The sequence below is a fragment of the Phalacrocorax aristotelis genome, chromosome 9 (assembly GCF_949628215.1).
Source record: "Phalacrocorax aristotelis chromosome 9, bGulAri2.1, whole genome shotgun sequence".
Classification (NCBI taxonomy): domain Eukaryota; kingdom Metazoa; phylum Chordata; class Aves; order Suliformes; family Phalacrocoracidae; genus Phalacrocorax; species Phalacrocorax aristotelis.
Window position 1 is genome coordinate 18,812,246 of NC_134284.1, and position 27,521 is coordinate 18,839,766.

At 39.4% G+C, this 27,521-nt stretch overlaps 1 protein-coding gene across 7 annotated transcripts in view; it reads right to left on the minus strand.

The window, feature by feature from the left end:
- Positions 1–399: 399 nt before the first annotated feature.
- Positions 400–27,521, minus strand: part of FOXN3 (forkhead box N3) — a 219,328-nt gene continuing 192,206 nt past the window's right edge. For all 7 annotated transcript variants that reach the window (XM_075103695.1, XM_075103690.1, XM_075103696.1 and 4 more), the window contains 2 exons: positions 19,350–19,458; positions 400–7,863 (listed from right to left, as the gene is read on the minus strand). In XM_075103695.1, coding sequence (XP_074959796.1) covers positions 7,314–7,863; positions 19,350–19,458 — 659 coding nt within the window. In that variant the 3' untranslated portion in view covers positions 400–7,313. The remainder of the gene's footprint in view (positions 7,864–19,349; positions 19,459–27,521) is intronic.

Genomic DNA, 27,521 nt, shown 5'->3' on the forward strand with positions numbered 1-27,521 from the left:
AAAGCCTGGGGAGGGTTGATGCAAAGGTTAGAAAGCAATGTTTTTCAGGATGTTATATATATACACACTGTTATACATGTCTTATTACTGAATCTCATCTGATTGTTGCTAATTAAAAAAAAAAAAAATTCTCAGTGAAATTGGCTTTGTTTCCAGGCTGCAGAACTGATGAAAAAGGAAGATCCTGCCCTAACTTGACAGCAGTTTAGTATGTCTCGCCATTTGCAAATGACTGCAAATGAACATGAGCTGATATCTACTGCAGTGAAGACACAGGTAACGTTCCATGGTGGTTGGAACTATTTAGTAATGAAGGAATTAATTTGTAAAAAAATCACTGTTGTTCCTCCTTCATATCAGGGCACATCTTGAAGCCAATATTCACACAACTACAATTGGTCAATTGATGCAACTCAGTAATTTTTATTGCAACTGGAAGACAATACATCACAGAAACTTTATGGTAGGTTTTGGGAAAGTGTTATTTACAATAGTAATTGATGAAATAGTTTGTCTTTGGCAATATGATTACACATCAAGAAAATGTAAAATGCAAGTATGCCTCTAAATCAACATTTTCATATTTCCTAAAGATCAGCTGATTGCACTTGCCTTCGGACTGCTCATTTAGGTAAACACAAATACAACTTAACATCACTGTTCATTCCCCATCACAGTTCGTATTTTAATATTGATGAATTTGGCAGTTTCAGATGCCAAGTACAGGAAAAAAAATTGGCTTATCACCATACTAAATTAACTTATTGGCCAGTTAAGGTCCTGTGACCCTTAAGCATTAATACTAAATCTCTTGGTCTTTTGATTGCTTTATCACTTTTTTCTGTAAAAGAAAATATTTCAGAAATTACAGATCAGAGTATAAAAAAAATGTACAAGTCCATAATGCTTTTTCATACACACACAAATCATTCCCCCCAACATTTTACATCATGGCAGTTTTAAGTAGTGAGTGTGAATGATGCAGGCATGGAACTGGTTATCAAATACAGGCATGACTTTCAATTGTTGTCCCCCACACATACTCAGGAAATGTACAATGCTCTAGCAACTTAAAAATGTGCTGAAGTTCAATGTCATCTGAACAAAAAAAAAAGAAAGTGTTGGGATTTCAGGCCAGAGTAAACAAGTGAAAAAGATTCCCCTTTCTAGATGATCAGCTATCCCATAATCCAGCACATAATTTTAGCATCCAGTAAAATCCCTTCTAGCACTGAGGGCCAGCGCAAGTTGTCATTTATCCCTTAAACCCTCAGATAATGAGCTCTCGTAACTGCTGGCCTGATCCAAAGCCCAATGAAATCAACTGAAAATAAAAGAGTGAAACAAAACCCCCTTCCATTGCCTGAAAGGGTGAAAGGATGTTACATCAGGTTGATTTCCCCCTCTTTGCAAAAGGAAATATGATACAGTAGAAAACCATTACATAGCTTCAGATAAATATACCTTGTTTCAATGCTAAAACAAAACAAAACTCAAACTCCCAAAACCAGGAAAGGCTACTTATTAGAACAACTCAAAAGTGACCTTTAAATTATTTCTGGTTTTAAATGTATACCAGCAAAATACAGCACCATAGACACATTAGGTTGAGACATCTTTTTTTTGGTCAGTGAAGGTAGTACTTGTTTGCTGAACTGTGGAAGAATTATAAGGTCATGTACATGATCAAAGATAAAGCAACCCAGCTGACAAGTCTCTGCTTAATTCAAGAATAACCAGTACTAAAAATAAAAATGCAAAACCCCCTAATAAACCACCATCAATTAATACTTTCTAAATAAAAGGGGATTAACAGATGAATTCACAAATGTATGCAGATTTATACAGAACACTGAATGTTGTGTGTAAATCCTTATAAACTCCAGCTCGAAACAGAAACACACAAAATGTATAGTCTGACTTACACATCCCATTTCAAAGGAAAAGAGACACCATTACAACTTGGTAACTGTGCTAACTGCAATATAAACCAAACAGAAATTCAAAGTTTGGCAGGTAACTAAGAAGAGGGTTATCACTTAGGTTATATAGCAAAGTGTTGATGTATATTACATAGAGTAGTATAAATAATAAAAAAGTATTATTTAAATTAGATCACAGTGCTGCATTATGTGCATAACAGTGTTTGATATATTACTGGAGGGCTGTGAAGAACACTACTAAAACTTAACTGGTCAGACGGTCAACACTGATATTCTGTTACAATCAAGAGGATGTATGGTTCAAATGCTCTTTTGGTGGCAAAGTCAAGAAAACATTTCAAAATATTTCCTATAAAGTATGCCAATGAGCTATTCAGGCAGTAGTAGCTATTCAGACACACCTGAAGGAGCTGGGTTTGCATTCTCCATGAAGTGAAGTCAATCGCATTGCATCTGAAATTGGAAATGCATTCTCTCAATAGTTTTATTCTGATCCTGGAGCATGGGAGAGAAATGCTTTTGAAAATGCCTAGGGCCAGATTCAAGGAAAAATGGTAATAATAATGATAGTAATAATAGTGAAACACACAAGATTTCCAGGAGCTCCTGGGTGTCTATAGCTCCACTGACTACAACGGAGATGACACCTCAGGTTCTGAAAAAGCTCAGCTTGTACCTATGTATATCTTTAAGATGATTTGGGAGCCCAAATCTCAGTGAAAATCAATTGTGGCTACCAAGAAAACAGGACTCAGTGTTGTTTTGGTCATTTTATCCCTGGTGCCATTTGGTGTATAATTTAGGATTTCATTCTCTGCTAGAGTATGTTGATGCAACACTGCCTCACTCCAGTGAAAAATGCAGCCCCCAGAGTTTCTCTGTGTCTTCTCCAAAGGTAGACAGTAATTCAAACACCAGGAGCCAATGCACCTCCTTTGGGATTCCCTTCTCCCGTTAAGTTACGAGAGGAGCCAGAATATGGACCTTGACTGAATTGCCAGAGAGGAGAGTCACAGTCACAGTCACAAGACAGCTCTCTAGTCCTATGCGTCTCCTTGCTCCCACACCAGGCTTTTCAGCTCTAAAATCCCATGATCTCTGTAGAACTACTGCTGGTTTTGCCAGAAGATCAGCATCGAACTGCTTTCAGAAACAGCTATGGGGTGATACATTAAAGCTGTGCAAGGCCTGTGCTTGAATTCTTAAATGCAGACAATATCTGCATCAAAATGCAGTAGGACATCCAATTGCTTGCAGAACGCAAGCACGACTGGCAGATTTCACCTCCCTGCAGATGCTGGTGAAATCTCCTTGTGGCATTGGCTCTGGCCTGCAAGAGCTTCTTGCTATGAAAGGCATATTCCAAAGGAACCCACCATGAAGTCCGGCGACCTATGTGAATCTCACCTATGTGAAACTCACCACTGAATGCTTGCTGACCTACTGGGATTCCCCTAGCCCCCACCTGTCTTGGAGAAATGCTATTTGGCAATACTGATAGAGTGAGGAAAATGGAAAGTTAGAGATTTGACAACTTCTCACCCCAAAATGGCTTAATAAGGAAAGCAAACAAGCAAAACCAAACCATCACGTCTGGCAAGTGAGAGAGTTCGTAATACAGTGCAATTACCACTCCATTTTGGCATGACATAGTCAAAGTAGACACAACTGGATTGAAAAGCTGACCTTACATTTTTTGGAAAACAAATCGGTCTCAATTCTTGTAAAAAGAGAATTTCTCTGGTGGAGTCGAACCAGTTCTGAGAAAAGGTGCCATTGTCAGCCAGGCACAAAAATGGTTTAAAAGGTGTCTCTTAAGTATTTTATACAAATCCAAATGATGTATTTCTCATCAATAGTCAGAGTAAGGGTCAATAAGGACAAGTTGGTTTTAAACTCCATAAATAACCTGTTGATGGCATTAGCCCTCAGCCAAACTGCTGGTTCCTGAACATAACTTTGTAAACTCCTACTGAATAACACCTCCTTAGCAGATCGGACTAGGAGCAACACATTTTACATGAAAATAGATGCTTGCCAACATTTTAGGCTTACCAGCAAGTATATAAAGGAGTTCTTGAAGTCTTAAATAGATTATATATATACTTAATATATATGTAAAGATAACCTGCCTAATTAGATATTTATGCAAAATGACTGTTTTCTAAGGTGAGTAATACTAGTGGTAATTATATATTTAGCCACCAAGAGTCCACATTAATGAATAGTACGTGTTGTTCAGCAAATACTTATCTCATTTGCACTGACACGCTGCAATCAGTGAAGATGCTCTAGAATTAGTGTCATGACTGTGGACAGAATCTGGCCACCAGCACACAACCTCATCACTTCCTCTGGAGGACAGAGATGGCTGAGCCATGGTTTGAGTGTATCTTCTACTACTGAATTTCACTTTTCATCGTTGCCTTCTGATAAATATTAAACCACTCTAGAGCTGGTACAACTGTGCATTAATGAGCAAAGGTGGTGGCAAACTGATACTGTAGTATTTTATATTTCAAATTACTCCCCCCAAAGTCCATAAAATGATGAAGGACCAAGTTTTCTTGTGCAGGGGTTGTGTGGTTCACTGCCTGCGGACTCTGGCTGCAGGGAGCGTGGATCTGGGAAGAAGCCAATTATCCCAGTCCAATCACACAAGGGAAAAGCTATGGCTCATTCATCTCTGTGCTACCTGGCCAAGGGACCTGTCCTTCCTGTTTTCTCCAACTTCATTTTAAGGGCTGCAGGCAGCCAACAAAAATTAGTATCCATGTACTCCTGACTTAACTAACGCTGGGATCAACCCTGCATGCATCAGCTCCAGCAAACTGCAAGGAGCGCAGAGCCGTTCCTTGCACCATCCTTGGCTCTCTCCTTCCTATCTGCATAGCTGGCTGTTGTGCTGGGCTCCGGCAGCTGTCAGGCAGCTCCCGGATCCCAGGACAAGGTGGGTGGGACGGGAAGAGAAGCACCATTTTGCTGTGCTGCCTCCAGCGCGGCCCTGTTCTTTACAAGACAAAATGCTTGTGGAGCACAGCGACAGGTCCAGACCAGCCTGCCCTTCAGTCCTTCCACTTCCTAAGTGAACACACAACACAAGCATCTCCAAATGCAATTTTTAGTTCACTCCACTGAGTGGGAAGTCAAACCCTTCTCTAACTCACTTCTCATAAACTACATCTGTCTTGGTGAAACTGCTGTCCGACACAGTTGTTAGGGATAAATATAAACCTCTATTCTTTTTAAGAAACAGACCATTTTGTTCTGTTAAGTGGTTGGTTCCTGGGATTTTCTTCTTGCCTCTAGGATATTCTAAGTGTAGAAGTTTTCATGCCAAATTCATGAATCCAGGTGAGAGAGACTGTCTTATTTATTTCACAGCTTCCCTCTGCTGTAGGGATCTCCAGTCTAACAGTCGCCATTACCAGGAGAGTAGCACTATACCTGAATCACACTCTCTGTAACACTGGTTTTTCTCTGGACACATCAGTAAGGCTCTTTACTAACTTCATTTTCTCATGGTAAATTAGCAAAGCTATTTTCTTGTCTACTTACTCCTGAATCAAATCAGAGAGTTTTCCTCAATTAGCCTCCCATTATTCTCTTGATTCTGTCATACACACTCACTACTAAATTTGCCCTCAGATTATTGCGTCATGTTACACATGTACAGACGAAGAAAGGACACACTTTTTCTTTTTTTCTTTTTTTTTTTCTTTTTTTTTTTTTTAAACAGAAGTAGGGAGAGGGGGGCTGAATGTGCAGACAAGGCAGTATAATTCAACCATCCAAGCCCTACCAGAGCATGAAGATTTTATTTTTTAATATTGCAGAATAAGTTCCCCAACAGTCAGTGTTTGTCCCTGAAGAAGGTTAAACCTTAAACACCTGCTTCAAAAAAACCCCAACAACAACAAAAAAGAACCAAAACAAAAACAAAACAAAACAAACAAAAAATAAAACCCCCAAAAAAACCCAAACTCTAAGCCTAAGGGCTTAAAAATTAGAGGCATAGCCTTTTTCTCTATTTTCTATATTTATATGAAAATAATTCATGCTTCATGCTAAATACATTATTTACCTTACAAGAACTTTGTCATCTTTGAATAAAAAAAATTGTTTGCTTTTTGTATTTCCCCCCTCCCAAAAGGAATCCATGCAATGTGGATCAAATTTCTTCTGCTGGCTACGCTGGTTGAATCTGGAAATCTGTTGTCATTTTTGCACAGATGAATCCTGACTGACGGTAACTGCACACTCATTTCTGAGGGCAGTGTAGGAGCTCTTTTGTTGAACTTCTGAATTTTACTGTTCACCGATATGCTTTCCTTTATTTTTTTTTAATACAAGATAGTACTAATGGTAGGTTTTGTAGCTTTGTTTCCCCAGTTAGATCAAGGATTTGATCCACAGAAAAAGATTCTGATGTATTTCCATCCTTAGTATCTACTGTAATTTCTTAGACTTGATTGCTTTTCACTCAGGCAGTTTAGAAGACATAGCTTATTTTTCCCTATTACTATTATTTTTTGCACGCAGTGCCAATCTTCGGGCTTATGGCTTTTTGAACATTCTTTTAATTTAATATAGAAGACAGAATCCAATGATTAATGATGCTACTAGCAGTGCCCCCTCCCCCGATTTCTTCTCGTTATTTCACTGAAACCCATTGCATACATAGTTCAAATTTCCCCAAACTTAAAATTATCAGTCTTCACATTATGAGCCACATATAGTACGTGAAGCACTAAAAGTGCATTACGGTTTGCACAGTTGCCACCAGTGGCTGTCCAAAGACTTCTATGGCACAATGTATCCAAGTGCCACTAGATGGTTCTTGGTTTGGTGTTGAGAAGTACGTGCCTCCTCTTTCCCCCATATCTCTTTATTCACATTCACTTCTAACCCAATCGTAAGGCCATTAAAAAGAATTCTTAAGGGCCAGGCCTGAATGATTACTAAATTATGCACAGCTCTTCTAGCGTAAGAGGGATTTCCAAGTGCCCAATTTTACTCCCATCACATTAATGTTGATGTCACTGAGTATTCAACCATGCATTTTTGACAAGCCGGAGAAAGCAATGGCGATTTTGGCTTTTTTTTTGTTAATTTTTTGTCTTCAGGTAATGAAAAGCTTTTGTAAATTAGCTGAGTGTCAGTATGAGTTCTATGGCTTCAATCTCCTTTAAAAATAAAAATCTTAAGGGTCCAAAAAAAAAAAAAAAAGAAAAAGAAAGAAACAAAACAAAAACAAATAGAAAGAAAATCAAAAAAGGAAAAAATTGCTGATATTGCCACAAATCATTAGAATTCACCTGACGTGCTGAAACAAAACTTTGTTAAGTTCAAACAAATCATTGATTTGTTCTAATTTTTTGTGGTTTCCTTTTGCTCTTTCTGCCCCTTTGCCGTCCGATTGGTGATGTTGTTCAAACAGGATCGAATTCCTGCTAAATGCAGGAGCGATCCTGCTGCTTCTTTCATCTCCTCATCATCACTCTCAGGGGGCTTTTCTGTACGTCTCTTTTTAAGAGGCAGTGTGTCACTTGGTACTTTTTTCACCTTCATTAAATGTTGCCTTTTCTTGTGCTGGGATGCATATCCACTGTCAGCTAAAGAATCCTTGGTCTCCTTCTGATTTTGCTTTTTGTCCTCCTCTTCTGTTTCACTATGGCTCTCGTGGCTCTGGAAGCTAACTTCACTTCCTTCACTGCTGGCTTGGCTACCTTTAGTTGCAAATTCATACTGGTCATCAGCAGAGGAAGAGGAAACGGAGTCACTGGCAGGTGATGTGCTCCTGTGGTTGGAAGATTTGGCACTGCTGTAGTTGTGATCCTCCTTTGGGTCACCGCTAACAACTGGAGAGCCACAGGACTGTTCGCTTTCTGTCCGCATCCGGCAGTTTGTTATTCCATTCCTGTAAAAACAAATTGAAGCAGTCTTAGAAGCCACAGAGGTGTGATCCTGCTTCAGTGCAAAAGATGATAAAGCCAACTGACAGATAATTTAAAATTATGACTATCAAAGTAATGTCGGTGCAGGTCGGTTTCAAAGCCTGACTCACTTTGCTTGTGGATGGGACTCCACACATGGAACAAGCCAAAAGACATGCAACAGCACAAAAGCAGGAGCAAGTAGGGGATGGTCACAAACAAGTGATGTCTGAACAGTCCTGATTTATGTTTCAGCTAATAGTTTACACTTCAAAAAAATTAAAAAGAAAAAAAATCTCCATTACTTTACTGACTGGATATTAAATAAACTCTGATATGCTGCAAAGAAATCCCCCTCCTCTGTTTCATATAAAATGATGCTATCAAAAACGTGGGGAAGAGACACTACCTTTCTGGAGTACTTTGCCCTCTCTCAAAGACTCTTTTCCAGCTAGGGCTCTTTCTGACAAAGGGAGCGACTAAGTACAGCACCCAGGTAGTAGACCAGTCATAATCCTGATTGTGATCAGTTCATGAATAACCTTAAAAGCAACAGAATCATAAGCCACTAGCTGCCAAAAAAAGTTATTAAAACATGTTTAAAAACAAACAGTAGAAAAAATGTATTGTTTTCCCCTTTGGTTTTATGGCACTCGGTGCTGTGAGAACCATTGCAACAAGATGAATTTAAAAAAAAACAGCATCCTCTTCTGCACTGGAAAATATTAGAGCACTGCCACTGACTTTTCAATACAGAATACCATACTTCCAAGTCTGTTAAAGAAGGGACTGACCCTGTGCAATGCTTAATTCCTGCTGAAAAAAAGCAGAGAAGGATGCTCATCATCGAGTAAAGGCATCATCATTGCCACCCGCCAGTCCACCAGCCTTGAGCCCCTCTATCAATTAAAAAAAAAACAAACAACAAATCAAGCAAGACTGTTCAAATGATCACATGATAAACTGCTTTAAAATCTAGTCTTGCCATCTTCATGCTACCACTGCAGTGCTTGTGCACACTCAGTGCAGTGTTGGATTAAAACCTTTTCTTAAATGCACGCACTGAGCACAGGTATTTCTTAAGAGGAATGGCACAGTGGCGTGTCCACAGTATTACTGCTCTTCTACTTGAAAAATGGGAAAGTGCTTTAGGTTTCAGGGAATGGACCTCATGTCTGGTTTCTTTAAAGAAGAAACAGCAGAGTATTATCCATTTCTGAAAGGTAAGGCTGAAAGGTGGAAAATGTAAGAGTGATATATAATTCCACAGTTCCTATTCATCTAAATGCTCGTCTGTAGAGCTTGCTGAAATAAGAAACAGGCTTCTGTGAACCAGTGACAGGACAATGCTAGAAGGTAGCAAATGAATCAGTCATCCCAAATGTTCTTATTTACAGTATTTTCAAAGAAATATCTATAATAGAAGGCCCAGTTAGAAAAAGAAGCCTCTTGCCAACCTCTTTAGCTCAACGAAATTATTTTCTCCTAGATTTTCGAGTACCTTTATGATCCATAAATTATATTCAGAACCCAGAAGGAATACACAAAGCCCCTTCAATTATTAATAACTAAATGCAATGTCATTCACGATTGTGCAGCAAGCCAGCTGCATTTACTCTGTGATGGTTTGCCACTGCAGGGGTTGTCATTAGAGGATGCCAAATGCTTAAAAGAAGAAATCATCCATACTAAACTAGTTGTAAGGTGAATTTATAACCAACTCCTTAAGATCAGTCATTACAAGGAAGCATGTGATGCATTTTAAGTGACAGGTTATTCATTTTTAGGGTAAATTTACATTTAAATATGTTAAAATTATCATAAATTAGCATAAAATTAAAGTTACTTGATTTTACTAGGCATCTAATAGTCAGAGCAATGTGGCTCAATAAAAATCACATGCTACTAATTTTCCATTAAAAAAACAGCAATAAATTCTTACTCCAAGGAAACAAACACAGGACAGAATAGGTGGGAACTCAAAGGGGGATTTCTACTCACTAGGTTACTAGTGAACAGGCTCCCAACAGATAGGCTTTAAATCAAGATGCCCATTTTCATGTTACAATATCTACTCCTATTTGTTAGTTTGTACTGAGAGACTATCAATACAAGGAAAGCTACGGTTCCATGGAACAGAGAAACCACATGCCAAAAAGACACCCCTGATTTGCCCTGCTCTTGAGTCTCTAGTGCTTGCTTTTACAGAAAAGGGCTATAATTTGGATTCAAAAGCTCTGCACCATGGGACTTACTCCAGATCCCAATCCTTTCAAGAAAGCACAAAAATAGAATGAAAGGCCTGGGGATTACAGAAGCAATGTCCTCAGGGAAGGTGCACTACTACGGAGTTAGCATCCCATAGGGAGTGATTGCAAAGAGGGATGATGACAAAGGAAACCAGAAGACCACAGAAAGGTGAAAAAAAGAAATCACTTTAAAATATGGGAGGAAAGGAAATACCAATACACTTCAGAAGAAAGGCATCTATGGTGGAACTGGTCAGGAAATGGATAGCATTTGCATGTCAGAAAAATCTTTGGCTTTCACTTACATTTTGAAAGATTTCCAACCAGTTCTGCTTGGGGAAATAAAAAAGGAAGAGAAAGCAGGTCAAGGAGAGAATTAGCAAAGGATATCCGCAGAAATTAAAATGAGTTATACAGGCAGAGTGTTTTAGGATAGTCACAAGATCAAAAGTCATGTACCCTGAAAGTACAGTAATCTGATTAGTATCTTGATACACAATAGCTCAAACATAAGATTTGAAGAATTGCTTATAACTGATAACAGTAGATTAGTAAGAGTTGAATAAACCACTCACATTCTGCATGCACCTCTGAGACATTCTGAAGCTTTGTATTTCTCTTATACAGTCACTTACTCACTAAGAAATGAATCTGTGATCTACTTAGTTCAATCTAGATCATCAGTGGACAGAACTTTCCTGGGTTTCAGGGGACAGATTTTGGCCAGCTGAATCTAATTTTGCTCACAGATCTGGTTGTAACTCTAACTTCATTACTGAAACAATAAGAGAGTTTTAAAACAAGTACTTGCTCCGATGTTTGGATTATTTTTAAATTACAGAGTGTAAGAAAAGGTATTTAAGAATTCTGTGCTTACTACAACGAGGGGAAATTTATTTCAATTAATACCTTATCTTTTCCCCATGTCTTTGTTCAGAACTTCATTTCAAAATTTCCAGAAACTGATGTATTTTTGAATGTTTTAACGCAGTGGCTTGCCTTTCCATCCTACTGACATGGACTATTTTATTTGCTTGAGGGATCTTAACCATAGTTACACAGACAAAAGTACCATGCACAGATTCTTTTCAAAGCACTTCAGTTTGGCTGTCGCACAATGACACAACCCTCGAGCACTGTAGAGGTAAGTTTGGACTTTTGAAAGCTCAACTCCATTCTCATTGTTAATGGAAAGGAGTTCTGCTACTAATGGCATCAGGGGCCAGGTGGGACTAATGGCAGCTGGATCTCAAGTCAGTAAGGAAATAATGTCCTTTGCACAGTGTCAGTGCCTCTGCCTTTGAAGGGTCTTCCTCAGTATGAGATGAAAGTAAGTCTCAGTGATTTTACCAAGGGCAGACAGATCTTCCTCAAATTTCTCTACTAGCTTTTAAAGAAGATAGGTAATCACATTCTGTTTGCAAAATGGCAGAAGTTTTGCTGAAAAATACTTACTGTATTCCACACCAGAGACAGGTATATTCCTTTGATAGACAAAGCAAACCTATGAGGAGTTTAAATATCACCTTATCTATCACTGATCCTTCTGGATGACAGATATTGTATATGCATAGGTGACAGTTTTGATAGGTAATTGGAAACAGGCCGTTAAAAGACAGAAAGAAAGCAGTACAAGTTAAGTTGGGTTTGTGGATTTTGACAGGTTCCAAGTTTGCTAAAAAAAGAAAATAACACTCTTTTTTACTGTATCGGATAATATAATTTCAAAGGGAAATTCAGGACAGTCAGAACAACTTTTAGCTACAGGTAGCTGAACTGTTACTTAAAACCAGTACATACCAGCAGACAGGAGGATGAGCAAGCATATGACAAGTAAGTAGTGCTCACTTGGTGTATGGTGAGATTCTATCAGGAGTGACTGAGTTAAAAGTCAACAACAGCAAGTCGGTTATGCTATTGATAGAAGCTCTTACAAAGGTACTTCACGGCATAATTGTATGCAAAGGACCACAATAAATGAGTCATGAACTGCCAGCAGAAAAAGCACTTTGCCAGTATCAACAGCAGATTTGAAGTTAAGACAAATACAGCCCTCTGCATTTGCAAAGAAGGATAATCAAGTCAGCCAGTATTTTTGCCCTTTAGTTACTAAAGAATTCTTTCAGCTCCCAAGGATAACTCATCCTGCCTGTTACAGGTGGGAAAGGGAACGCAATGCAATAAGGATGATTTGGGGTTTGTTAAGCTGACTATGCCAGTAATAAGCAAGAACATTAAGTATATACAACTAAGAATTTTTAAAAGGAAGTACCTACTGGTTCCTTTACCTAAGCAAAATTAATAATTTGCAGATAATGTAAATATATAGTTTTACTTGTGTTTTGGCATCTATACTGCACGTTATTTATGTTTGGTTTATTTAATCACTGCTGAATGGCTGCTTCAAGGGAGGCAAAAATAAAGCCAGCATGAGAAATAAAGTCACGATAATGAAAGCTAGGCTTGAAGAATAATCTAGTAATTGCCCTATAAAGTGAAAATAATCATAAATAACAATCTTCCATCTTTGAATAAAGTTAGGCACAAGACTCTCTCTTGTCACACCCCAGTGATCAGGAGCTGCACAAGGAACTGCTGCATTAATAGCATAAGAACAGGTATTTTAAGATCTACTCATGATGAAGTAGGTAAGGTTTGTTTGCATTTTCGGGTTTGTTTTTTTTTATTCAACCCCCCCGGCAAATAAATGAAGAGCAGGAGCTCTGCCAGTGCAGATGCACTTGCTTTCCCTAGGAAAAGGGAACATTTGGTCTTGGAAACCTGAATGGAAAGTTTATTTACTTAGGGAAATTCCCTGGGAAACTTGTGTTTGTAATGAATAGATGATTGTAAAATTCCTTGAGAAGCTACACTTTTGGTAAAAAAGAAAGGAGGAAAAAAAAAAAAAGGAAAACTACCAAGTAATTTTGCATTAATGGCTATTTTTAACCTGAAATAATTTAAAAACACAAAGTATTTCTAACAAGCACTACTGAAAGTAATTTATCCTATTACCTAGGCATAAATGGCATATAAAGAAGTTTTGCCTAAGTTTTCAACTAGTCTGAAACAACAGCTTGGATTCATTCTGGGGAAATATGAGATAAAAAAGGCAGTTAAGCAATGGAGTCTACACTATCCTCCATCCTGATATTTCTGATGCATCGACAAAGAGAATGGCAAATCCAGCCAAAGCATCCTTACTGGGACTGGCTCTGCTCAGCTCTTCCCAAATCATAAAGATTTTACCTGCTCCTTAAGGTTTCCCACCAAGGTGGCTCTGAACTCTTCCCTCTTATTCACCCCCATCTCATGTGTATTTGCTGGTAGTGTTATGGGATGGGGTCTTCATTTGGCCTTCCCATCAGAACAGACCACTGAACAGGCCATTAAGCCCTGTGGGCCAAGACCAGTAGCATCTTAATCTGGTCAAAAAAAAAAAAAAAAAGGGGAAGCATGGCCTACACAGTACAAAAAGCACTGGAGACCAGAGCTCCATAAACCCTGGATTACCTGGGAGCCCAAATGAATGCTGTTCAGTGGCCTCTGTAGCAGTGAGCATTTGGGGCAGAGGAAAAGAAAAAAAATAAAGGCCTAATGCATAAAAAAAGAACAAGGGTGTTTTGTAAAACATCTTTTGCAGAATAACCTGGACCACATTACAAAGCCTATGCCACACAGCTGATGAGATTCTCTGGAGTGAAAATCCATCACCCTCATCTCAGTGGATGTGCGCATGTCAGGTAGATGAGGCTTAGGCTCAGTGGGTCTATCGCACTGCGGCAGGACACGGACATAGCCACAAACCACTCATACACTACGGACAACCAAAGGAAATTACAAACATCATGGTGGAGGCTGTTTGCTGAATGTACTGAAATAGCCATTCAAACAGCTCTAATATTATATCAGCTCCCAGGCTTGTGCTCTTCCAAAGGGTTGGTGTAACTGGTAACACCTTACTCATGTGGAAGGTGATTATATACGATAAAGCTTCTTGCACCTTGCTAAGATGCACGTTGGCAGATGCATTGGCTACTTTGATAGAGACTATGCCTACCAAACTGGACACAGAAGTCCTCCTAAGTAAATATTTAAAAGGTATTTAACAATGGAGGTACGTAGTAAGAGCAAGAGCTCACCTTCAAAGCACAACCAACTCCTTGCTGCATGTAAGGCTCTACTGGCTTTGCTTGCTTTCATTTAATGCCTTTTTAAGTCAGCATTTTCTTTTCTACATATCCGGACTATCACTGCATTTGCTTTTAGATTCTCTCAGGGAACTGTATGGTGATATGGTCTGCCAAAAATATATATGATGGATCTCATGTTAGAGACATGCTACATGCTGTGCAGCTGTGAAGCGTTATTTTTCCCTGCTGTCTTCGGGTGGGTCTTAGACTTGTCAGCCACAACATGGAAAATATGGATGGTAAACAAGCTAAAAGTAGTGTGAATAAAGTAAATAAAAAGCTACTGTCAAAACACATCCAATTATGCTCTGCTGTGGAGACTTAGCACCAGAGGATGACTTTCAAAGTAAAAATAGTGTGGGATGCCTTTTCCATTTGTAGATCAGTTTGGAACGAAAGGCCTATTTGTGCAATTTAAGCTAAATGCACTATAACATAATGATGCTCTCCTCAATTGCTGTCCTTTATCCATGGAAAGCGGTGGATTTGTTGTGTCTGTGAAATACTTTTCAGTAAGGTTTTTTAATCCAAACTACTTAATTCAATCGTACTTCATTTTGTATATAAAACCCGAAGTAATTACATGGAATTACATGAGAACAGCAACACATTGATACCTTGTGCAGGAACAAAATAGGCTAATACATGTACTGTTGGAAAAGAACAGCACAGTAACTTTCCAACTGATGGGATCTAACACATCAGAAATCACAGATTTCAGCATCTTAGTCCCATGCTATGGCTTTGGCCTCCTTTCTGAAAACAGGTTAGTCAAGACACTCCACCTAATTGCAACTGCAAATTTAACCCAAGACCAAACTTTTTGTTACTCTCTTTTGACACTAATGGCAGTCTGCACGACAGGACAACATACTGCAAGTTATTCACATGCGGTTTGGGGGATAACAAAACCAAAGACCACTAAGATACTGAGGAAATAAACAGCTCAGGGAGCAAGGAAGTGCCAATAGAAGACCAGCACCTTACAGAAGAACCTGTAACTCCTACATATGGCAACTAAAGAAAAACAGTTAAGAGGTTTAATTCATTATGCAAGGACCCACTACCAAGAAAATATGAGGTCCTCTATATGAATGATGAATCCCACCTTTTTTAGGCTGTTTTAGGCCTTTCATTTGGAGCACCAAAGGAACTCTTCTCAAGAAAATATGCATTTGAGAAAAAACTTCTCAGAAAGAAGCTGTCTGGCTTCTTAATATATAGGCAGAGGCACATAATTTCTGCAGATAACTGTAACAGTAGACTGCACCACCTCCCAGCAGACCTACCTCCTGGTGAAAGCTGGAAGGGGAAATCAACCTTCTTGCACGTGAATAGGTCTAAAACATCCCCTGCCAGCCTGACTGGAGCATCTCTGTCTATGCAGGAATGACAGCTCCGTGTGAGCAGTACTCCTGCTCTTAACTGCAACAGAAGGTTGCGCGGATGCTGTGGTAAATTCCCCCTGCTGCACATGATAAGCAGAAGTTATTTTCATGAGATGCCATGAAAGCTCAATATGACAGGTCCTATTTAGCCCTGTGTATCTGAGGAGAGGGGTAAGCACCAAGAAACAGGGTGCCATTTTTACAGTAACTGATAACAGAAGTATCCAGTTTTGAGAGGACCCGCTGATGTTCTAAGAGGCATCATGCATCCAGACTGACCTATTCTGAATCTTAATATCTCCAAGAGCAACAAGACAAAACTGCCTGCTAAACTTGTGCTACTGCAGAGTCCCCTAACTTCTCAAAAATTTCAAAGCTTCTTCCCATGCCCTGCCCGCCCCCTTTTCAAGAATTAGAAGAGGGGATATTACAGGAGCCCTTAAATACAAGCAGACATCATGCAGACCAGGAATATATTCATAGCAAGCTATTTCTTACACTGCCTTAGGCTGAAGAAGAGAACAAGAATTAGAAATGCCTGCATTAACTAATTATAAATGCTTTTCTCTGAGAGAGAGTAAAAAGAACATAAGCAAGGGAGGGGTAAATTCACTAATTTCCCAAATCTACATTAGCAGGTAGCTGGTAAAGATCCTGTTCTACCTGCTGGGAAAAAACATGAGAAGTAGTCCTCAGAAAATACATAAAAATTAACTATATACAGCCTTACATCATAGCAATTTGATGATATCTATACAGAAGAAAGTTTTCAAGTGGCCTGTAAGGAAGAAACAGTTCTATCTCCTTGAGTCAGCCCTGATTATGAAACAGGGTCTAAGCAGGAAATGCAGATAAACCAGGACCAACAGGACCATGACTGTGGGAACAGTGACCTTCCATTTGGGGACACTGAAATTGTAAGGGACCAGCTGCTAGTCTAACCTCAGTTCCTGGAAAAATTATGGAGAAGATCATACTGGGTACTACTGAAAAGCATTTAAAGAATAATGCAACCGTCAGGCACAGTCAACACAGATTCACAAAGGGAAAGTCCTGCTCAACTAATTTGATAACCTTCTATGATAAGCCCACCTGCCTAGCGGATAAAGGGAAGGAGGTGGATGTAGTTTATCTGGATTTTACTAAGGCTTTTGATACTGTCCCTCACAGCACCCCTCTGGACAAGTTGTCCAGCTGTGGGATGAGTGGGTTCACAGTGTGCTGGGCAAAGAACTGGCTGAAGGGCAGAGCTCAGAGGGTTGTAGTGAATGGGGCGACATCCAGCTGGCGACCGGTCACCAGCGGTGTTGCTCAGGGTTCAGCTGTAGGGCCAGTTCTGTTCAGTATATTTATCAATGATCTGGACGCAGGAGCTGAATGCACCATTAGCAAGTTTGCTGATAAAACCAAGCTGGGAGGTGCTGTTGACTACCTGAGGGACAGGAGGCCTTGCAGGGATCTAGATGGATCGGAGCATTGCGCTATGATTAATGGGATGAAATTTAACAAGTCAAAATGCCGCATTCTGCACCTGGGATGGAGTAATGCCAAGCACAAGTATAAACTGGGAGAGGAGTGGCTGGAGAGCAGCCCTGCAGAAAGGGATCTGAGGGTGCTGGCTGACAGCAGGCTCAGTATGAATCAACAGGGTGCCCAGGCAGCCAAGAGGGCAAACCGCATCCTGGGGTGCATCAAACACAGCACAACGCGCCGGTCAGAAGAGGTGATTATCCCACCGTACTCAGTGTTGGTGCGGCCTCGCCTGGAATACTGTGTGCAGTTCTGGGCCCCACAGTTTAAGAAGGATGCGAAGGTCCTTGGACGCATCCAGAGGAGGGCTTCAAAGCTGGTGAAAGAGCTAGAATAAATGTCCCATGGGGAGCAGCTAAGGCCTTTGGCTTGTCTAGTTTCGAAAAAAGGAGGCTGGGGGGTGACCTCATTGCTCCCTACAGCTTCTGAGGAGGTGACGCGGAGAGGGAGGTGCTGAGCTCTTCTCCCAGTATCCAGTGATAGGATGCATGGGAATGGTTCAAAGCTGCACCAGGGGAGGCTTAGGAAGCATTTCTTTACTGAGAGGGTGGTCAAACACTGGAAGGGGCTCCCTAGAGATGTGCTGATGCCCCAAGCCTGTTACTGTTTAAGAGGCATTTGGACAATGCCCTTAACAACATGCTTTAACTTTTGGTGAGCCCTGAACTGGTCAGACAGTTGGACTAGATGATCGCTGTAGGTCCCTTCCAACTGAAATAGTCTATTCTATTCTAACTAAGAGAGAATATTCAGGCCACTATGTTCTCAATTTAGCTTGGACACCTCATATAAATTATATATATGATTAAAGATCCAGCAGTCCCATAGCTTTGCAATTCCCACTGGAGCAGAATACAAGTCCTGGCGGCAAAGCTACTGAAGACGGTTGACCTCCACTGCTAGGAAGGCCAGACTGTGGTAAAGTGAGATGGAGAGGAACTCTGCAGTATTCTGGAGGATGACCCTCAGGGTTGAGTCTCTTCGGTGTGGCAAATGTGAAAAACAACTGAAACAGTCACCCATCAAAAAATATGGATTTTATTCCAATTAGTATCTTCCTCTCTATGCATTTTAAGCATCAAGAGTACATGGATGTCATAGGTTCTCTTGCTCTCTCTCCATTTACTGGATGGAAATACTGCACCCAAAGGGCTAGACACTGATTGTGAAAAGGAATTAAAAAAAAAAGAGCAAATGGGAAAAAAATCCCAAGTAAATAATAACAGAATAAGCAGCTATCAGAATACTTTATTTCACTGCTTTGCAGCCATTTACTGAGATCAGAGGGTGTAATTGGAACAGCCCAGCAAAGCAGGATCAGAGCTAATTATGAACCCCCACCCCGAATACCCAACTGCCTGAGCTGAAATAGCTTTTGCAGATACTTAGAGTTCTAAAAGAGAAGGGCACTGGCAGCACACTTGACCAAATTAATCTCTGTTGCGACTGACTGAAAATGGAGCTACACCTGAGGCAAATTGTTCTTCCACCAATAAACCATCACTGCTTTAATTAAAGCAAACCACTGAACCACAGTTCTTATTGCCATCACTAGATGTCTCTTACTGCCCTGCTTTCTGAAAAAGTTGAATATCTTCAAACAATATTTTACCCTTGAATGTTTCAGTATAACCTTGAAATAGAAACTGTAGTGAAAGAAACTGCCTCAGAAAGGCCTAAATTAATAAAAAAATGGCAGCTATATGTTTAGATATCTTTCAGAATTTACTTTAATATTTATATTCTTCTCACTGGTATTTAATCCAGGAAAATGGTCTTTAGGAAAAGGGAGGGAGAGAGGAGCAGGAAAAAGCATTTGCACTTAGAAAAAACAGGTCACTGTAGGAGGTTCTCACCATAAATCGCCTGCAATTTGAAAGTGAAAATAAAACTGCTTTTTACAAACCAGTGTGCAACAGACAGATATGCCATGACTATCTTGCAAAGAATGATAACTGAAGAATTTTAGTGGCAGAGTTTTATTTCATTTAGAACCTCAGAAGCTTAAGCAAGCAGCAAAGTATCTCTTGACCAGAGTTTACATACACTTTTACATTCTCTGCAAAATACTGATTTATTTCATAAAGATCCCGCAATGAGCCACTCTTACCTTACTGCAACAGCCATGCTTCCTATAGGGTTGATTGGCAATGGCCTGGCTCCAGGAAATATTCCTCTACTCAGAACTCGAGCTCCATTTTGTATCACACCCGGAGGAACTAATAGAAAAAAAAAAAAAAAAAACAAACCAAAAACATTTTTTCTTTTAAAGGAAAAGTTAGAAAAAGGTAGGAGCAAATGCGGAACTTAAGCTTTCCAGTGAATTGAGAAAACATTAGCGAGGCTCATGTAGTACACTGCTTACCTTGAACATCTCAGCCTCAATTCTTGTGAATGCTATACTACTTCCAGTGCTATTTTCATGGCAAAAAAATTTAACAGCAACCTATGATAACATGGCTTGTGTAAGCCACTGCCAGACCCAGTTGCTGCAGATCTTTCCTTGTACAACCCAATCACTTTTGTTTTGTAATCATCATTCTGTGTCAAAACCAGCCATAAGCATAGATGTAACTATTTCATCTACAGTAAGAAACAATGACCCTTTACAGATAAACAGAATATAAGCACTTCGCTACAAGAACAGAGGTCATAGCTTTTTATCATGCCAGCTTACTTTCTGAGCAGAAATCTCTTGGCCTCTGTTTCCTGCAAAATAAAGCACTAACTACAAACGTCGATTTACCAGGAAAGCAAAGAGAAGAGGCTAAGAAGGCATTAGCTCCATACCACTAATTAGCTCCTCTCTCTTGCCACCAATGACCTCTGTCACCCAGCCTGACCGCAGTCATGCGCCGCCAGCATGCTGCCAGGTCACAGCTGAGTCTCCCCATCCAACATGGCATGCTGATGCCACCGACACTGAACTGCAAGGGTACTGGCCACTACAGACGACAGATTTCGCTCCGGCCCTTTAACTTGAACATGTATCGAAAACTGCAGCTCTGGCCAACAAGATTTTAACCTACCACCAAGTACTTCTTTTCTATCCAGGCAGTTTCTGTGGGCTGCTCAGCCAAGGGCAACTAACCCCCCAGCTGAAGAAACAGCAGAGGAAGCACTACAAAGGCACCACCAAGGGAAGAGTCTGTCCTTAGTACGTCCTCAACATTCTCCTCCTCCACTGTGGGATGCAGGACTACTGAACACAGTCCTTATCCTAGGCACTTACCATGGACTTAGGTGCAATGCCATTTGCCTGCACAGCTATTTTGTCCTTTCAGGTTGGAACAGTAACCTCCAATAGCCTCAACCCGAACTTGCTGCTTTAACCTCCACAGGTAGCCACTTTTTCTTTACTATAAGTCATCATTCATATTGTAACCTCCCCTGATGGGGAATGTCCAAAAAGAGAATGATGATCGTTACTCTGGATGCATTATTTTTAAACATATTATATAAGTACGTATAAGATAAATGTAAACCATATCACTTTATATACACCTACAGATTTTTATTTTTAAACAAATTACAGGGAGACTAGAAAAATCATTCAGCGTAAGAATCAACACATACACTTTACATGCCCAACTTTAAAAGCTCACACCTGAAAATATTAGTGTAATGAGGCAGAGAAATATAGGCTCAGAAGTACATTATTTCTAAGCTGCTGAGGTAGGTTTCAACTTTCTATCAACACCAAGCCAGATCCAAACCTCCCTTCCTCATATCCTGATGCTCACCTTGCTTCACTCCAGACCACACAGATTAGTTCTGGGAAAATAATCTTCTTTCTCCTGCTGGTGAGAACAAATCACCCCCTAATCAAATCCTGTCACTGTGTTATACCCACCCTGGCTTCTGAGCACCTCTAAAGAATAGGTCATTTATATTTAGGTCCTTAAGCACAGCCTCAAATGGCTAAAATTACAGAACCTACTTTATAACAACTAGGGTCAGCTTTCAATGACCAAAATAATTTTAAAATTTCTTTTGCTATTTATACTTCACTACTTTGTGGGCTTTTTCCTTCAGCACTACATTATGAGAAATCGATCAAATCTGTTTCACTAAGGGGACACTATCTGGCTTTCAATGCTCCGATGTCTGGGTTTGTAGACACTGTAGAGGAATATTATCTTGCTAAAAACTTCAGAATCTGACCTTATTATATTTGTTTCAACAGCATGACCTTAACATGGCCAAAATATCAGTGTCATAAAAGAAAAGCGGTCTGCTCAAGGATATGGCTAACCTAAAATGCACAGGTAAGAGGTAAATTCAAAGCAACAGATAAACCTGCTAAATATCAAAAGATTGATAAAGAGTCATCATTTCCAATGGACACAGTTTTTCCAACGGCCTTTCAAAAGGGACAGATTTTGTCTTGCACTACACAGTACAGTTTCTCTACATTTACAAAGTCCCATTAAAAGAAATTAACCCGGAGTTTTGACCAAGTAAGATCTGGGAATTTTCTCTTTATTCTGACACAAACCATAGTTTTATATTGAAAAGAAACATTTATGCATACACACAGAGCCAGGTGTCAGTTAGCTATGGTTGTTGCCTAAATACATATATATATACATATATATCTACATATAAAACTTTAAAGCAAACAGACTGACAGTTCTACCGCAGCAAAAGAGCAACAGGCTCCTTGATGCCCATACTCTTCTTTCCATGGTTACCTAATTATCCTGGTCTGTTGGCAGAGTTAGCTGATGCTTATCTTATTCTTTTTGCTCTCCTACCCTCTCTTTCTGCCTTATTGACAACTCTTATTGCTTGTTTAAAAAATCTTGTTCACCTCCTCATCACTTCTCTAAAAAAACTCCGTCTTCCCTTCTTTACCTTCTCTGAGTTTCCTTTTTTCCCTGCACTCCTATATTTATAAAAATACACTGCCAAGTCTCATCACTTAGTCTTTCTACATATTGACATCCCCACTCGAACACATCTCCATCTTCCTCAACGTTTTGCATGTTTGTATGTCACACTGTGCTATTCAGGAATATTCTCTTCAAAAGCTTCACATTTGAAAACATCCCCACATCAACACACACACTCCACATCTTCCCTTCAGGAATTAAGAACTGTTTTGGGGGGGAAAAAAAAAAAAAAAAAAAAAAAGAAGAAGAAGGAAAAGTAGAAGTTTGCTGTCCTCTGAAAAGATCCCCAAAGAGACAACTTGGTACCTATTCCTGCCTATGAAACTCACATCAATTATGTCTGGTCTGTTCAGTGCGCCACCACCCATTGAAAGTCTTCAATAGGACTATTTGTGCCAGAAGAGGTCTTAGCTTTTCCCTTACAGCTCTGTATACTGAAATCGCCACTCAGAATTCAATAACTATTTCAGCTTGCAACAGCGGTGTTATTGCTACTGATTTTTATTCTTGTTTCCCAAAACACTCTGAATTACAATGCAGCAATACCACTACATCACTAGCTGAGTTACGCAGACAAACAGATGTAAGGGATCAACTGAAGGACATGGGGATGATGCAGTGTATCCTTTCAGTGAACATCTGGAACCACAATGAAAAAAACCCCACAACCCATCACAACTTGCTGGTAAATCAGTTCCCATGGCATTCTAAACCTAAAATGAAACGCAGGATCAAAATATTTCAGTGGTAGAAGTTATCCACATAAACAGTGTACCACAAGACTGATCTCTATTGCTCATGCATGTCTACTTACAGCATTTAAAGCAACAATGCCCGTCCTTCCCAAAATGATACTGTTTATTTTTAAAATTTATGTATATAAACTGCTAACACATTGTCCCTGGTACCCAGACACTTTCCCTGCCATTCTGCAGGCTGTATGAAGATGGCTACTTATTATCCAAGGAATTATTTTTACATGTTGGTACTTTTGAAGGGTTGTGGATTATTTACTGGAAAATATGTGGTGCTTTTATTCCAAAGATACATTTATGCCTCACAAGCTTTAATTATGTTTCAAAACCATACTTTGAGGTGAGGTATTTATATTTTAGATTGAAGATTCAAGGTGTGGATGTAAGATAATTTACTCTAAGCCATCTCATCAATCAGTGCCAGTCTGGACTAACACCTTACAGTCCAGACTCCTCTTTTCTAATGCTTCTTTAACCAACAGTACAGGCAGGTGACATGGTTCCCAATTCCTAAGGAGAAGTGTGAAATGTAATTTACACCTTTTCTGTGCAAGTGACAAGAGACATTTATGTCTGAGAAACTCAGCTCAAGAAAACAATGCAAAAAGATCTGTGCATCTCTTTGGTATCGGTTTCCTCTTTCACAAAATGCTCCTAGTGAAATGCATAGAGTCTGAAACAACAAAATCATTATTCACCTTTCAGCTTTCATCACTGCTATGTCTTCAAGGAGGCATTGGACCTCATTCTGCTCTCAGGGCGCTTAGACCAGGAAATACTTCCACTGGAGTAGAGTTAAACAGTGTACAGAGAATCTGCCCCTAATCTGCTGCATGAATGGGGAAACAATTTTTTACTCTTACACTGCTCTGGTGGAATTCCACAACCTCAGTAAGATCTGTGGTATTTCAAGTCTCCACTGGCTAACTGTGGAGAGGAGCAACACATCCAACATCAAAATCAAGACCACAACTCTGAAATTCCCCAAGGGGGAAAACAATTTGTCTTTTGCAGCAAACTTTCACATTACAGTTTGACAGACGATAAAGTGAATGCCATGTAGGAAAACATACCATAATCTGAATCTATCAAAAACACTATGTTCAGATAGTGTTAAAAAGACCCAACAGAAGCCCTCAAAAATCCAGTGTTGTTTTGTGGCCCATATTCAGCCTCTGAAGGTGGAAAATAAGTAGAAGGCCACATGATCACTCCACAGCCTGTGCAGGACTGTTTTAATTCAGAGCACGGACTTGTGTGCACATTAGCTTAGTCGAATATCCCAAACTATGGACTTCTTTCATCATATCCCTCAACAGACTGCATCCATAATCTCTTACTTGCAAGTGTTTGTGCAGGTAAAGCAAGCTTCCCCATCCAGCTGAGCTAACAACTTAATCCAAGACCTTCACAACAATCAAAACTGTTGGACTGGGTCCTTCCCTGAAGATTTGAGTTTCTAACACACAATATAGCAATTTGGCAAAACTGAAATGGAAAAGGAGGAGGAAATACTCAATGGATAGAGCATTCAGACACACTGACATCCCAACAGCTCACTAGATAAGGAAACCAACTTCTTGGTTAAATGTTGGCACATGGAAATTAAATGAAATATCAGCACTGAGAGTGATGTGTTGTAAATCAAGGAAAATTAAAAAGAAAGTGGTAACAAACATGTTCTTTATGTCATCTGGGAAACAAGCATACACATCATTAAACTGTCTAGCTCAATGTAGCCAACATTTAGACTAGTGAGGAGGACTGAATAGTATTTATTGAAAGCGAACTTTAAAAAAAGTGGAATACTGGAGGAGTTTGAAGGTATCCTGTAGGGACAGACTGGTTCTCTGCTTCTTCTGTCATCACGTGGCACATGCATTTATCTCAGGGCTCTCTTCCCTGACCCATCTCTTGTAGCACAGAAGAAATCATTATAGACATGAGGTACTGAGTTTCTGCTAATATCTGTCAGCTTCAGCTTCTTTCTGCCAATCTCTCTTCCAGGACAGTGTTTAGCAGAATACTTTATCTCAGGCTACAAAAACTGAAAATAGGAAATTACTAATGATGAATAACTGATGGGACATCAGAAATTGCCAAAAGCAAATGTTATCTGCCAAATATGTAACTTTATTCACTTCAACTCTCTTATCCCAAGCATAAATTTGATGCCATCTGCCTAACTTCTTCTATTTTACTGCTCAAGGACAATTTTACAGCTCTTAAATTCTATAGTCTGTAGTCCTAACAAACTGCAAATCAAGAATGCATCGTTCAACAAGCCATTTACTCTAAACAAAAATTTGAGGGGACAGGGGGAAGGAAGTGTATCCTGATAATCCTATCACACTCACACCTTGTCTAAGGACATCTAATAAAAATAATTCAATCTTCTGAGTTATTTTTTGTATAGGCAGAAAACCATGGCTAGCAATTCCTCATTTTGGCGATGCTGGAACTGCTCAACAACAAACTAAACCATGCTGCTAAATCAAAATACAAGGAGTAGGGATAAAGAAGTAGAAAGTATTTAATAAAAGTAAATTTTCTCTCCAATCCTGTTTCCTCACTTTAATGACTTAATACTAAAACACTGAAGTAAAAAAAAAAAAAAATCCTCTTTAATAGAAATTGAGGATGTCATTCTCCAAAAAATCCCAGCAACTGGAATGGAAAGTTTCAACCCTATGAAAATTACTTTTCCAATTTTTCACTTTGATACAGAATTGTCAGCAAAAATAGCTTTATGAAACATTTTACAGTCAATGATTTATCATTTTCTGATGTAAAAAGTTAGGCTGGAAGCTGTCTTGTAAGTTATAATAAGTGACTTGTCCACAAGCAGTACAAACAGAATATTACAGTTATCAAGTTTCATATACAATAAAAATGTCCCAAGAAAATATCACGTTCTATTTGATCCTATTTGGAGGATTTCTCTCTGTTATTATGGCAATTTTATATCATTTTTTTGTCTTGATTCCTGTAAATATATCTTCCGCATATACAAGCCACTTGCATTAGCTTAAAAAGCAAATTTCATCAGGCTACAATTTTAGAAGTAGATTGTTAGTAGTTCTCTATAGGGAACTACTTCTCCTCCCACCAAATTTAAAATACATGTATCTATTCTGGTTTTTATATGCTTTGAGACAAAGATTAATGAAGATTTCCAAACGAGAGAGATGTTGATCTCGCCTTTGGAAAGCCTGGTTTTTAAAAAGCACACAGCAAAACTTCATACTCATATCTCCCCAAACATCTTTACCACAGCATTTCATCCCAAAACCAGTGTTGCAAAATCTCCTGAAGGCCACCACTTTCCAGCTATCCTGGCTGAGTAGTGGTGAGCACTATTGAAAACAGAAAATGGATGTTCAGAGCTGAGAGGACTCTCAGTTTCCTGGTTTCTGCCCAAACCCTGTCGGCAAGCACTGTTTATAGCTGTTTCCAGTATTAAACTTCAGCTGGAGCAATGTACTTACATTTGCATGCAATTCCTAAATTATATAGCAATGGACAAAGGTCTACTTATGAATTTGAAGCTATGTATAATATTGCCGAGTCAGGAGCTTCTTGAATTAAATCAAGATTTCCAGTATCATCACTTTGACCGCAGTGTTGTTTCACTAGCAGTAGCAGCGGCAGCAACACGCTACACACACTCCCTTCTTACTGCCCCTTCCCTCAGAGCACATGGTTCCAAGTTCACAGTGACCTCACCAGTTAAGAGGGCATTGCTACTTAAAATGCTTACAGTGACTTGAATCTCCGGAAGTCCAAACACACTGCAAAAACACCAAAAGCAATCTCCATTTCATTCATGGCAAAACACAGTGTTTTGGCAAGACTAAACAACATGCCCTGGATGAGCGTTGGGAATGCTACGCTGGAGTGGCAGCTGGTAACATTTACTTTCAAATCACTGGTAAGAATTGAAGTATTGAAAATCTTAACAAGTGTACAAAACTAATGCATGGGCTTCATCGGATTAGTAGGCATGACTTCTAAGTTGAGCTTTACCATTTGTTCACTCTCTCTTTTTCCTCTGTCCTCTCTGTGAATCAGATTTCCATCAGGGAAAACAGGCCCAGAAATTTGATGCAACTTGCCCAAGATGGCCCAGCCAGTACCCAGTCCCCTGCAGGTCAAGATACAGTTTTCAATATAAGTCATGCATTTTGGAACGAATATCAATGTACTGGCTACTAATAAAATCCAAAGGATTCGTAACTTGTGGTAGCTCTTACAGAAGAAAGCAGGTGTTTCAGTTGCTGTTTCTTTTTAAACACAATCAAACCACACAAAACTTAATGAAATAAAAGAACTTCCATAAACTGAAGAAAAAATAGTATTAAATCCATGTTCCTACATGTCCTTCCTTAGCATATCACAGTATCTTTCGTGCTTTATTCTTGGTGCCAGCTGGATTGTATGTTTCAGGAGAGTCTTGCAGAGAGCTGGCTACTTTGAACTTCTGTCTTTAGTTACAGTCTAGAAATATTTACTCTGAAAATACTGCAAAGTGTTAATATTTTAGAAACTGATTTCTGATGTCAACACCCCAACTATAATTGCGTTATTTCCAACCTTTAGTGACAATGTGAACAATCAATTTCATGAGTCTAT